Source organism: Falco peregrinus, chromosome 2, assembly GCF_023634155.1.
Source record: "Falco peregrinus isolate bFalPer1 chromosome 2, bFalPer1.pri, whole genome shotgun sequence".
Classification (NCBI taxonomy): domain Eukaryota; kingdom Metazoa; phylum Chordata; class Aves; order Falconiformes; family Falconidae; genus Falco; species Falco peregrinus.
In genome coordinates this window covers 86,431,425-86,445,078 of record NC_073722.1, presented here as the reverse complement: position 1 = coordinate 86,445,078, position 13,654 = coordinate 86,431,425, and the positions used below count along the sequence as shown (strand labels likewise).

General features: G+C 43.9%; 1 protein-coding gene across 1 annotated transcript in view; it reads left to right on the top strand.

Annotated features, from left to right (window-relative positions):
- The window catches only part of LOC101920165 (uncharacterized), a 32,637-nt gene that overhangs the window by 6,206 nt on the left and 12,777 nt on the right, over positions 1-13,654 (top strand). Inside the window, exon 2 of the mRNA XM_055795072.1 lies at positions 11,948-12,939. Coding sequence (XP_055651047.1) covers positions 11,948-12,939 — 992 coding nt within the window. The remainder of the gene's footprint in view (positions 1-11,947; positions 12,940-13,654) is intronic.

Here is a 13,654-nt window from a genome sequence, read left to right as displayed (position 1 = left end):
GCCTCCTCTGTACTGTACTTAATTTGGGATTAGCAATGGGAAATCTAATCCACTTGTTCTACCTAAATCCAGCCCTTTCCTGGTCTTAGTTAGTAAACGTTCCACTGTTATGAATGGCTGTTTAAATTCTTATTAAAGGGATTTTTTTTTTTTTTCTGGAATTGACTTAAAATGTGGAGCCTTTACTGTCAGAACTGAGGCTGGAAGCCCAGGCTGCGCACCCCCTTGTCCTGAGCCTATATTACAGACCTGCATGGGTGGGCAGCTCAGGTGAATCCCAGAGCTCACTATTTGAATACAAGAGCCCCAAGGAGCTGCTCATCAAGACTAACTTTAAATGCAAGCCTAGCAGGCTGAACACTTTGATTTGCCTCTAAAATCAACAGTAACTTGTTCCAGGTTTTCTGGTTGAAACTTGAATGGGGAAGAAGAAAGGATGTCTGCGAAGCAGATTTATTTGGAAAAATAAACTGCTCACCGGTTGGGACCCTGTAACAACAAACCCAGCGCTTAGTTTTATCTCTGGCTGCAGTATCTGTGATACTTTTTTCTGCTTTCTCCCACACCCTCCCTGCTGTGCCCTCATGGTCTCTCCTTATGCAGGCAGTAAAGTAAAATTTACAAGCATCCTGCTCTCTGAAATCCTGGCAAAGGTGGAGCCTTGGAAATTTCCCTTTGCAGAGTGCACAGGAGGAGACTAATCCCGGAATAACGAGGTGGGGAAAAGAGCTGCTGTTTGTGTACCATCCAAAGCTAAGGATATGCATTCAGACCGTAACAGACCTCTGAATGGCCTGCCTCAGCAGGAGCAATGGCTCGTTTAGAAGCCTGGTTACTAATATTGCATGAAAGGGGGAGGGGTTTTCTGTGCTTTCTTTCCTTCTGCTTTGTAAGGATCACTGTCTGGGTCTTCTGCATAAGCCCTCTCACCTGCTAGTGACATGTAGTGAAACAAGGACCGGGGTCTCGAAGAGCTGCAGTAACAAACAGCTCTGCAGCATGCCAGTGGCAGTACAGAATATTCGCAGGTTTTGGCTTTCCCATGTGGAATGTTTCCTTCCCCATATGTTTTGTACAATTGACTTCCAACATGTGAAACATTTGAAGTGTCTGGATGAAACAATAGAGTCATGCAGCTGGAAATCCAAGCGCAAACAGCTTGCTTTTTTGCAAGGCCAGTTTACACGTATATGTGTGTGTTTTGTTTGCTTTTAAAGATCCAGATTTATTTCCTGGGAAGTGGCCAGCAAAATTTCCATGTGATTGCCTTTCAGTTCCCTTTTCTCCTGTTTCTGGTACTTTCAAAACAAAACAAAGTGGTTTTGGGCACCTAAGCTGCATATGGATTTCATCATCTAAGTCTCCCCCACGTATTTGGGAGGTTATATACATAAAGTTAATTTGGGAACACTAGTTTTACAGATGCCTACGAACATACATAAGTTGCTCAATGGACTTTTATACTGAACTCTACAAGCAAACTTTTACTGCCGTGCTATAGCTTTTGTTTTGTTATATGTTTCGTCTGGTTACCAAGCAGTTCAAACAATCTGACCATGTTTTCTAGTCTTTAATTTGAGCTGCTTTGGCCTGTTCAATTTATAGAAAATGAAAACCAGATTGATCTTCTGGAAATTCCTTCATCACCCTTGTTAGTTCCCACCAGCCCTATCGTTTACTGTTAATTTTTTCTATGGTATGTTGTGTACACTTTGTTAATGAGATTTTGCACTAGCGGAAAAAAGACCTATGCTGACCTATTAAAACCCTGAAGCAAATGGCCGTGGCATCTTGAACTCTTCATTACACTGCCTTACTTTTATTTATGATGGTCCCATCATATTCACAATTATTTGCCTGAGGAGACACTCTAAATGATGCCTTTGTTCCTCTTTCTAAAGCTTTACATTTTTTTGTATGTTTGAATGAGGGTATTTTTTGGGGGGAAAAAACCCACCAAAAAACCCCCCAAACCAACCAACCAACCAACAACCCTAGAACAGGGGTAGCAGCTTTGTATAGATGAAGGATCTTGTTTGATATGGCAGCTTACATCTTGGAAAATCTATTTGTCTCCTGAGTGTCCAGTCACAAGAGTCAGCTCTTTTCTTTTTCCGTCCTCTGCAAGGATTACTGAAAAGTCCATGAAAAAAAGCTGGTTGTGAATGTGAATTCTAGCACTCCCTGGTGGATGTTACCTTAGATATGTTGTGTGCTTCCTTAGCCGTAAAGGCTAATGTTGGGATGAAAAGGGAAAACCAATGTTCAGACTGTTCTCATAATGATGTCTCACTTGCATTTGTTACAGGATAAATTTATGAGATACTAGTGACAGGTTTCTGCTTAAAATAGTTCTAATTGATGACTGCAATAGTTATAGTCCCCAAGGGAACACTGCCTAGTCAAGTGGGTCTTTCCAAGCACTGGATTTGCATGTTTTAAATAGATTTTTCAAATCACTTCATAAAGAAACAATCTGGCTTTTGTCCCTTTCAGACTGAGATGATGATGAAGAAATTATTATTGCAGTGGGGGGCTGCAGTGAAGGATGAAGAATAAGACCTGTCACTTACATCCAAGTGCTTCTACTAGAAACTAAGTGTGTCAATGAAATCAAAGAAAATATAGGAAATGTCCTATGCCTTGGCCTAGGTCTCTCCCAGAGCATTTCTATCTGTATTTCACACTCCTACCAGTATTTTGTCCACTTAACGAGCGTGTCTACACCTTGGCATACAGCAATTACCAAGTAATCAGCGAATGCCAGCGTTACTCCTGGGGTGGTAACTTCAGCCCGGGAAGCTGTCAGATAGCAAACGTACCCATAAGCTGCCAGGCTGCTGCCAAGCCCAGAGGAAAAACTATTAATCATAAAATTTTCTAGCCTTAAAAATCTAAATCAAAGAAAGAACTGACTGAGGAGAGAGAACTTTGCTTAGCCAGACTTAATGTAGCTGTATCTTGTGAGACCTCTCGTAGGTGAACCCAACTCAGTCTTAAGAACTGAAAGGGGAGAACTAAAACTTTTGCCTGTTTAGGACACAGGGAAAAAAAGAGCAAGAATGGTTTTATTGTCTTTTCAGTATCCTGAGATTTCAGCTATGAACCTTTAGAAAGCTGAGTTAGCCAGTAAGCCTCCTAAAGTCCCACCTTTGCTGAGAGGGGGAGATAATCTTTCAGAGGGCTTTTAAGACCATCTCTAACTCCTGCTCTGAATTTCCCTCTACAGGACACAACTCTGGCTTTTGTCTGCAGAGGCAGGTGAGCCAGATTAGCTAGCAAAGCCCCACATCCAGAGCTGGGTGATCTTCCTTCATGGCCTTACACAGGAGTCTTGCATCAGGTACTCAGAATATTTGCGGCCACTGCAGAAAATTCTGCCCGTTGCTTGTAACTACAGTGTAGGCTGGCATCTCTGGCTGAATAAGAATAAACTGGTTTTGCTTCTCACCTGAACCTCCCCAAAGCAGCAGAGCATTAGGTTGCCTTTCCTCCAGGTGCTCCAAAGGCAAGTACAAAATGTCAAGTTACAATGTATGCCCAGACAGCATATACTGCTGATCATGCTATGGAAAGCTGTGCTGTTCCATGGGTGATTGTTTGGAAAACAGCCCCTGTTTGTGTCGCTGGGAACAAGCATTTTTTTGTAAGGAGAAAAAGGCATTGCATCTCTGGAGATCCATGAGGAGCTCTGTTGTTCTCCGCAGAAGCTGGAGCGCGTCACTGTGCCTGGTGGTTGTCCGAGCGCCCATGTTTGTTTTCTTGTAGTTTTCCTTTGCCCGGCATCCTGTTCTCGGAGAGGATCAAGGAGGAGGGATGGTGACCTCATGGTGCAATTATGCAATCTGCTTGAGGCCAGGTATCAAAACACACTGCAGCTGTGAAGCTGGGACCTTGTGTGGCCAGGGGCCCCGGCCTCCTGGCTCTAATGAGCTCGCTGACCTTCTTCTGCCACTTCTTCTGCAGCTGCTTTGATTTGCGGAGGTTTGCTGTGGCAATGGGCTGCCGCACTTTGGCAGGCTGCTGCTCAAGCTGTGGCAGCTACTGGCAGGCGTTGGGAGCTGGCCTCAGGGACCAGAGCAGGTGAGGATACCCTGAGCCCTGCCAGCCTTCTGTCATACTGACTGAGCCTACTTGCCTTTGTCCGAGGGTATGCAAACATGACCATCCTCCCTGATCATTTTTTGTTTTGTTTTTTTCCAAATAAGTGAGGAGGGAGTTGTCTGTTCTCCAGTGAAATACAGCAGCACCTTCCAAGCACTCTTGTTGTGACGCTTGAGCTCAGGGCTCAGCTGCAGCAAAGTCACATATGGGAAGAATAAGTGAAAATAGCATGCCCGCAGTCTGAGGCATATTTGGGCCTCCAAGTCCTCAAGGCTCATTCAGACTTTGCATTCTTTGCTCTAATTGCTACACTGCATTCCTGCTTCCCTCCCCTACTCTTGTGACAGTATTTTTATTTTCCTTGTCTCCTGCATCAACAGGCTTTGATAGCCTACTTCCCTTCCCACCTGCATATTTGTTCTCTCCGAATGTCCTGTAAACCATTAAAAACATCAGAAAACTTGGTGATAGCTGTGAAAACGGAGCCCTGTGAAGCTGTCTGAGGCGTGCCAAGAAGAAATATAAGACGTCAGGTTCTTTCCTGAAAACAGGACTTGTAGCATGGAAATGTCATATCCATAATCACTTTCATGTGGTGGAAATGCTGTTACCCACCACTGAAATAACAGAGCATCTGCTAAAAAAAGGCAGGTTTGGTTTTACTTAAATCCAGCAGGTTGCACTTCAAGAAATATTAGACCTTTGTTTAAAAGCATGAGTGCAAGATATTAAAAACAAATGTATGTTTGGGCCAGTTTGGGAGTCCCACAACTGGACCCTGATCAGTGCTTGTGAATGTGAATGTGTTCAGGGAGCAAGGAGGGAATACAAAGCACGTGTGCAGGACTGGAGAAAGACAACAGGGAAAACTCTCTCCTAATAACTAAGCAAAATGTTGGCAACTTTTTTTATACTCTGTCAATCCAATGTCCTGATCTACTTCTGCCCCGTCTGCTACTTTCAACCATCCAGAGCTACTTGAAGAGCTGCCCTAACACAGGATAAGCAAGTCTCCCTTTTTGCTGTTGCCTTGTGCTTTTAACAGCAAAGGCAATTTGGCGGAGGGGGAAACAGTGATTCCAAGGCACTTCCAGGAATTCTTGTACTGCCAGGGGGAAAAATAAGTTCAACATACTGCTGCTGTATCTAGCTCACGCTAATGAAAGAAAATAAACCTTCTGTGCAAAGATGAGTTGAAAATGCAAAATTAAGCAGAGGGCTAATTTTATAAAGTTTCCGATTAACTTTGTCCTCCACTTGGAAAAAGTCCTACCAGCTTTGATCTCTAGATCAGTCAGCCAGTGAAGTAAGTGTGGTCACTTCTTAAGCTAGCAGACTGGAGCTTTGTAGCTTACTCTTGGGATAGTCTTTCCTCAGATCCTGTATTTGACAAGCATCCAAAAAGCTCAGGCTTCCCTAACTTGGAAATACTGTGAGAGGAGAACTTGGGGCTTTCACTGGGAACCACAAGAATTGTATTTCTGGGAGCTTGGCAGCTAGTTCCAGCCACGTCAGCAAGCAAAGACTTTGTATTTTGTTTTACCCCCTTAAGCTGGGATCGTGGAATGACCACTTTCCCTTTTTCATTCTCATTCTCTTTTTAAAACCCAAAGTTGAGCTTTTTTTTCTGCTTTGGCTGAATGTTTGGGCCACTTTGTATCTCATCCCAGGTGGCTGGCTCTGTTCAAGTCTCCTCGTGAGTCTAAGTGAACTTTAACTCAGAATGAACCTCTGATGCTTGGAGGGGAGCAGGAGGAAGTAAGCGAGATACCATACCTCACCCTGCGTGTTTTGAGTGATTGCAAAGCTGTTGGTGGAGCCAGAGCTTTAAAGAGGTCCCTGGGGCAGAATAAAATGTGAAGGAGCTGGCGAGGTAGTCTCAAAGCATTGCCAGCTCTTTGAAAGAAACACACATGTGTGTGCATGTGTGCACATAAGATGTTTTTAATTTTGGAGGGGCGAGAGATCCTAAATAAAGCTTGCTGGATTTTCACTCCACCGATACTATGGTGAGCTCATGACTAAATTTAGTCATCCAGACTGAACAACCTTGGATTCTAAGACTGCATCCACCTCTGTCCAGAAACTAATTGCGTACCTCTGTGGCTGCTGTTGAATCAGCTGTAGGCAGACAAGATAAGGCTACTGTAGAACTGCCATATGCCACCGGCAGTCCTGCTCTGGCACCAGGCAGCTGCAGTGTGTTTTGTTTTTTAAAGGAAGCAGAAAAGATCTACCTGGGGAGAGGTTCTCGCTTCCCTACTCTTAAAAAAAAAAAAAATAGTAAAGGATCATTTATATAGTGGGGATATTTTACAGGAAGGGACAAAACAAAATAATCTTTTGGTCAAAAGCACGGGGTCGTAACCAAGTATTTTGGCTTCAGAGTGATTTTTTTTTTTTTAAGAGCCTAAGGTCTGCATAAACAGCTTCCATCCTCACCTTCACGTATAATTCTAGTATTAAATCTTTATAGTACGGTCTTCAAGCAAAGACCAAAAAGCCCTTTAACTTGGATGAGGAGACAATACATATCTGTTCCTGAAAAGACAAATAAATGCAGCACCTCTTAAATGTTCAGTCAGTTTAAACTGTAGTGCATCATTCAGTCTGTGTCATTTCCAGAAAGAAGTGGAAGTGATCTTTTTAAGTCTGCCTGAAACTGGAAATACGTGTGAGAAATGCACAGGAACTACGTGCACCAGACGTTAATAAGGGGGCAAAGTAGGTTATGATCTTTGCACATCATTTCCATATGAGCCTGCAACCGGGTATCTCTAGGAAGTGTGGCCTGGCCTCTGAGGATGTCTTGGAAACGTAGTGGCTCAGCTGTGTGCCTCCCAGTTTCCTTTGCTGAGGCTTTCGCTCTGACTCTGGGTACACACCAAGAGAATTTGCTATTTCTTGGGTGAGTACGTTATAAAAGAAAACAAACTACATTGGACAGGTCCCAACCAGAAAATCTGAGATTGTGCTCACGGAGGAATGACAAACATCAGGACAGGATGTCCTCCTTCCTCTTCTTTGAAATAAATACACTTTATAAACAAACAGTCTTTAGGATGAAAGCAAGACAGCGTCCTCCAGGATGCGGCAAACACCAGCTCCTTGTAACCAGCATTAACATGAACGAAGAAGATTTGTCGTGACTACTACTTTCTGAGCATCAGCAAAACCTATGAGCACAAATGGGCTGAGGATTTCCCTAGCCAGGACCTTGCATCACTTCGTTCCCACTTCTTTCCAGCAGGGTTTATGTCTTTACAAGCTAAACCACCTGGCCACATCACCTCCTCTTACCAGCTACATGTCACAGCATCTTCCCCACACTCCCCAGGGCCCCCAGCGTCACCTCATGCCAGAAGCATTTCCCTCTTGGAGGCAGGACAGAGAAGCCAGAGAAGCTCAGCCCTGCCTGCTTCTAGTGACTGGGACAGAGGCTGGTCGCCATCATTGAGGAGCGCTCGTGGGCCAGCTGAAGGCTGCCATGACTTGTTGTTCATGGCTTGGGTGGAAGCAGTGAGGAGGGTCTCCTGGCATCGATGTAAGTTGCCACAATAACTTGTCCTGCCCTGGCAAAATGAAGAGCTTGCTTCCACACCTGCCTCTGATCTAGCTCTAGTCTGGTGCCTTCTTTGGCAGTAACTGTGATTAAAGAAAGGGTGTTAATTAAATTATTCTCATAGCGAGCAGGATTCCCTCAGAATGCATTGATTCCCTGACAATGTTTCTACTAGAATTATGGGGGGCTACATTTGTAGGTGTTGTGCAAGCACAGAACAGAGCTGAGGATTACATTATTCCGATCCTTTCTGTTCATATACTTGGCTGGGCCTTATAATGAACTCCCATCTGGCCAAAAGAATTCTTTTCCCCCTTTCCTGCATGAGAATTCTGCTTTTTACCAGTGCCACCTGATTCTCAAACTTCTCAAACCAAACTGCTGTTTGGTGTATAATGTCCAGTTTGAAGAAATCCCATGCTGGCTTTATGCTCACCCCTGCATATCAAGGGCTTGCTCTTTCCTTGAGAGACGATGCTCCTTGGGAAGCAGGCGCTGGTGCCTGCAGTGAGATCTCTGAGTGATGGCTTGCAGCCACTGGTGGCCACATCTGTTCCAACCCAGCACAGCTTTATGTTTCAGCAAAACTCCCAGGCTCTCTACAACTGCATTGGACACTGATTTGTTGCAGACCTGTGCTTCAGAGGGCAGCAGAACACTTAGTCCCACCATTAGGGCACCACTGCCAGAATCCCCTATGAGGGACTAATGCAGGGTCCTCGTTAGCCTTGTGGTTCCTGGTGTAGGGGCCTTATAACTCCTTACATATGCATATCTTAAATAAGTAGCTCAAAGCTGGTAACATTCTTAACTACTCATATCTAGAGAGTCCAAATGCCAGCACAGGAGAGGGTGAGTGAGTGCATGGCAATAGGGTGTTTTTTTAGTAACAGGCACAGATTAAAGCTTCTGAGCTGGCTATGTAGTGTGAAAAGGGGAAATGCAATGCCTTGATGTGTTCTGAAATACCCAGCCATTGTGTTTCTGGGCAAGAAGCAACAGCTGAGATTTGGGTTACTACTTCTCTGCAACCTACTAGATGCTCTTCCCCAGTTACTCCAAATCAGAAGGCAGTCTGACCCCACCGGGCTGCAGGTTCAGACCAACACAACTGTTTTAAATGTTTGGGACTCCTAGCCGGAGTGGGAAGTACTGAAAAGCAGATGAACAGGACTGGTAATCTTGTTATCCCTGCTCATAATTGACCTAATTGGTGTGGGCATGTATCAAGTGTTGTTTTTTAAAAAGCCAACCACCTACCATTTGCAAAGATTAAAAATGTGCCAGATTTTTTGCATGCCTCTGTCAAAAGCCCACAAGTCTGTAACTTGCTGCAGAGGGGAACATCTGTGTCTAATTGATGAAACTCAGCCTTCATAATGGGAGATTCAAATGAACTAAACATTTTTTTCAGTCATTCAGTTGTGGATTATAAATTCATCAGAAATCCTTTCCCCTCCCTTTCCTTGGATCTGTCTTGCATTTCCTGTCCCTTGTGGGTTTCTCCCCCTGGTCTCGGAGCAAGTCTTGAATCTTTTTGGTCTCCCAAGCCATAATAAATGAATAATTCCCCCACTGCCGTGACCTTTCAGCCGTATTTCTGGAATGCACATGTTGCACAAATTCCCCCCCCGCTCTATTCCCATCTGGGCCTGAGGATGCAAGGTACCTGTTGGGATTCAGCTGGATATTGCAGCCAACTGGTGGCTACGTGGCTTGTAGGGGAACAAGAGGTATTTGAGTTTGGATCTGAGACTCCTTGGATGTACACAGGGTCTGAAAGATAACTCTCTTCAGATGATGACAGGTTCCAGTGAAAATTAAGGCAGAAAAGAGAGCCTATCCTGAGAGCAGGGCTGAGGGATTTATGGGGGGGGATGCACCTACCCATTCAGCACTTCGTTGATTAATCCCACGGGATCCACTGAACTGATGGTTGCTGCTTTTGGGTGTTAACAAAGTCTTATGGTAGTAGAGGTGAGCTGCGAACGCCTCCAAGTGCCTTCTCAGTGTCTGAAAAAAGGCAACTAGATCAGTTCACATATTCCTCAAAATAAAATCTCAACCCTCCATCATTGCCAATTTAGGGAGGTTTGGGCCAATCTGTAATCCTCCCACACCCAGGAGTACCACCCCGCAATAGCAGAAGCTCTGGTGCACATTCTGGCTCCAAAACTGGGTATATATTTTAGTCAAAATGTTAGGCATTATTTACTGTTTCTTGCTATGCAAATATCTTACTTAAAAGTGAGCTTAAAAGACTAGCATGTGACAAAGGCAAGTCTGCACCAGTATTCTGGAACAGAGGAAAGGAATATGAGAAAAGTCACAAAAAAGCCCTCTTCCCTTCTTCTAACCATAGTAGCTATCCCTCTCCCTGAGGGAAGAGGAGCGTATTCACTGGAAATCAGCTAGTTTTCAGTAAAATCCAAGTGACAACAAATGAATATGTAATTCTGATGTGTATTAGCAAACAGATCTAAATGTTAGGATCTGTAGCCCCTTAAATGGACATAAAGTTTTGCTACTTTCACCTGGATTTTTACCATGACTTAGCTAATTCAGACTAAACCCCAAAACTTTACCTCCTAGAGAAAAGATCAGTATATTTCTGTTAATTTATTTTGGTATTACATGCTGTGGAGCTCCTAAGGCATTACACAGAGAATAATATGTATTTGACACATTAATGTAGTTTCTTTTCCACTTGAGACTTCACACTTTTTTTTGAAGATTTGCTACCTTCAAGTCCTCCATCCCAGGTCCCTTAAATGAGAAGCCTATAGTTCATTCCACTATAACATAAGCTTTTTCAAAAACAACATTTTTGAAAGTCAGACTGGATTTCAAGTTGAACACAGAATACAATTTCCACCCACACTGCTCTTTTGGTCCTCTTCTACTGCCATCCTGCCACTCACCCCAAAATCACTCAGAATATGAACAGCACCTGCTGAAACATAGAGGTCATGCCTTGCAGAACAAGTCTGGCTTTTTGGTTTTATTTAAGGGTGTTTAACATTTAACACTGTATTTTTTTTTCCCCTTTCCATTTCAATATGAGCCAAGGGGAGGGACTTAGAGGGAAAAAAAAATCTGGAGTATTTTGATCTTTGTGGCTTTATATGGACTTCATAAGCTTTGTTTGTTCTACTGCCAGGCTTCCTTTGTGTTTAAATAGATAACAGACCAAGACGACTAATCATTTCCAATAATAAGACCCCACCAAACCCAAAGCATTCCCTTTCTTTTCCAATTAATGCTTGTAAACTCATGCTCCTAGACAGGGCTTGTGACCTAAGCACTTCTGAGTTATTTTTTCCCCCTTTTCAAAAACAATTGCCTGAGGTGCAGACAGGGCTCCGCGCTCTCCAAATTTATGAAAGAATCTTGAGAAAAGGCTGTGAGAGCATCTTTGGGAGAAGGTAGTTGTAAATACAGTGTGTGAAAGCAGCCCCATGTACCTTTCGAGAAGCAGTGGCACATTAGTGCCACCGTTTACGGGCTTCCCTCCTCTTCGGAGCCTGAAGGCTATTTAAAGGGAGGGAAGAAACAGCAGCTTTCACATGGGACTGTTGCTGTTAGGTAAAATGCATGTTGATTGCTAGTTTGCTAGTGAGAGCTGGTGTCTGCTATCACTATTTTGAGAGACTTTGCATTTGAAGAGAAAACAATTTACCCAATCAAAACCACCTAGATTTTGCTGCTTATTGAGGTAAATAAAGCTGAATGTCTTCAAAAGAGAAGATGAGTTGGATGGATGAATCATGGGTAATCATCAATGCAAGGGGCTTTTTTAAATTAAAAAAAAATATGTTTTTGCAATGAAAATAACACAGAGTTCAAGATGCCAGGGTGACAGATTTTCCTTTAGCTTCTTAAGATTTTTATCATGCAACCAGCTGTTCAGGACAATGTGTTTGTGCCATCAAAAAGTGGTATGTTAGCCAACAGCAGAAATGGATGCTACTATGATCAGTAGTAGAAAGTGAGAATTATGTGAATTAGTTGTCTGGGTTAATTTCTGTGGAGGCTGATCATTCAGCACATGCTCCCGTAGTCTCTAAGATTGGCTTTCTATGTTAAATATACTCGATTAATACTCCAAGTGGGAAAGCAGAAGATGGACTTATACAAGCTTAATGAATTCCCCTTCCTTAAGACTATCTCATATTACCTCCTTGAAGGGAAAGAAAAGAATAGGACCTTCAGTAGGTCCAGCAGGCTGCATCCTGTATATAATCTCTGGCAAGATGTATGCTTATTTGTTTTATTTCCCAGGTGTATTATTCCTGTGGTGCAGTGGTGGAATCCATGGAAAGAGGCCTGATTTTATCACCAGGTTTTCCAAATAACTACTACCCAGGGACACACTGTGTCTGGCAGTTTTTCATTCCCGTGAGAACCCATCTTATCTTGGAGATTTTTGACTTTGACATTTTTGAGAGCTCTAGTGAAAGCCCAACCCCCTGGGATGGCCTTCTAGCACCTGCTAAAACAGGAAATATGGACATGCCTTCTCTTGAGGAAAACCTGGACTTTGCTCTCCACACTACAAAACCTTCTCTCCAGACCTGGATGTCAAAGGTGGTTCAGAACCTGAGTAGCACCAGAGATGACTCAAAGGACCTTGCTAGTCACCTGGACGGACTTCCAGGAACTGCCTCGAAAAAAGATGAAGCCAAACAAGCATCTGAAGAAAACCAGTCGAAGCAGATGAAGGAACCCAAGGCGAGTATCAAGGCTCAACCAGAACTGCCGTTCCCTGTAGCTGGTAGTGCCACAATGTGGAGGCAAAACACCAGTGGCCTGGAAACAGAAGAAGATTTGAAGGGGAAAGTCTTGCTCGCCCACCTAGCTGCTAGTGAGAGAGATGAAGTTACAGTAGAGAGCTGGACTCTTCCCACAACAGTATTGCCCATGGAAATCTCCTCCAGCCCGCAGTCAGCGGTGGATGTCTGTCCCCATGATGTGCTGTATGTTTCTGATCTCATCACATTTTCCTCTCGCTTCTGTGGACCAAATTCACCTTTAAACAAGACCATGGTCTTCGGTTCATCTCTGGAAATGGTTGAGGTTATCATGGAACTGATCACCACCACGGACCGGGGCAGAGGCTTTGCAATGCTCTTCGAATACAAGAACATCTCCGAACCTAACACTGTAGATGCTGTGAGGCAGGAAAGAAAAGAAAATGTGACGATGCTGGCAGTTGTAACAGGGATCGTCTTCCTTGCACTTGCTTTGCTCTCTGCCCTCTGCATAGCTTGCAGGTAAGATGACATGTATCTGAGCCTTTGAAGCGCGTGGTATTATCCATACAGGAAAATGATGGGAAAACAAAGTTATGTTTGCTCTGCTCTGGTCATGCTTGGTGTCCTTTGAATGCAGTGAAGTTTGTTGAACCAGAGGATCAATGCTAGCCACTACTCCTGCCCTGGGCTCCTTAGTTTCCTTTCCTAGTTTGACAGCCCTTGTGCCACCACTTTATTTTCTTTTTCCTGCAGGTATACCTGAGGGGTGAGGACTTTCTCAGGCAGTATTTTGTTTCAATGGCAGTGGTGCCTTTGAACCTCAGTTTTGGGACACTGCCTGGCCAATGGATAAATGCAGACCAGAAAGGTCACCCTTCCCCAAGTGTCCCCAGCTGAGCTGGCAGCCACTGCGGCTTTTCACAGGCATTCCACAGTCTGACTCTAACCATCGCTAATGCTCTGCAGAATAGTAAATAACAACAAAAGTATTACCAGTTAGAATTAAGATTAAGAAATATTTTCCAGTCTGTAGCATGTTTTATCCAGGAGACTGTGCCGACATTTTAATGTCAATGCACTTCATGTGTTAAGCAGTCATCTGCACATCTCTGACTGCTAGGGCAGAGCCATGCTGCAGTACCTGTGACTGTCCCCAAATGTCATCTGAATGTCACAGTCAAGAGAGCTCACAAGCTGGGCTGCTGCTTGCCAGGTCCTGAAGCTAACTGCTTAA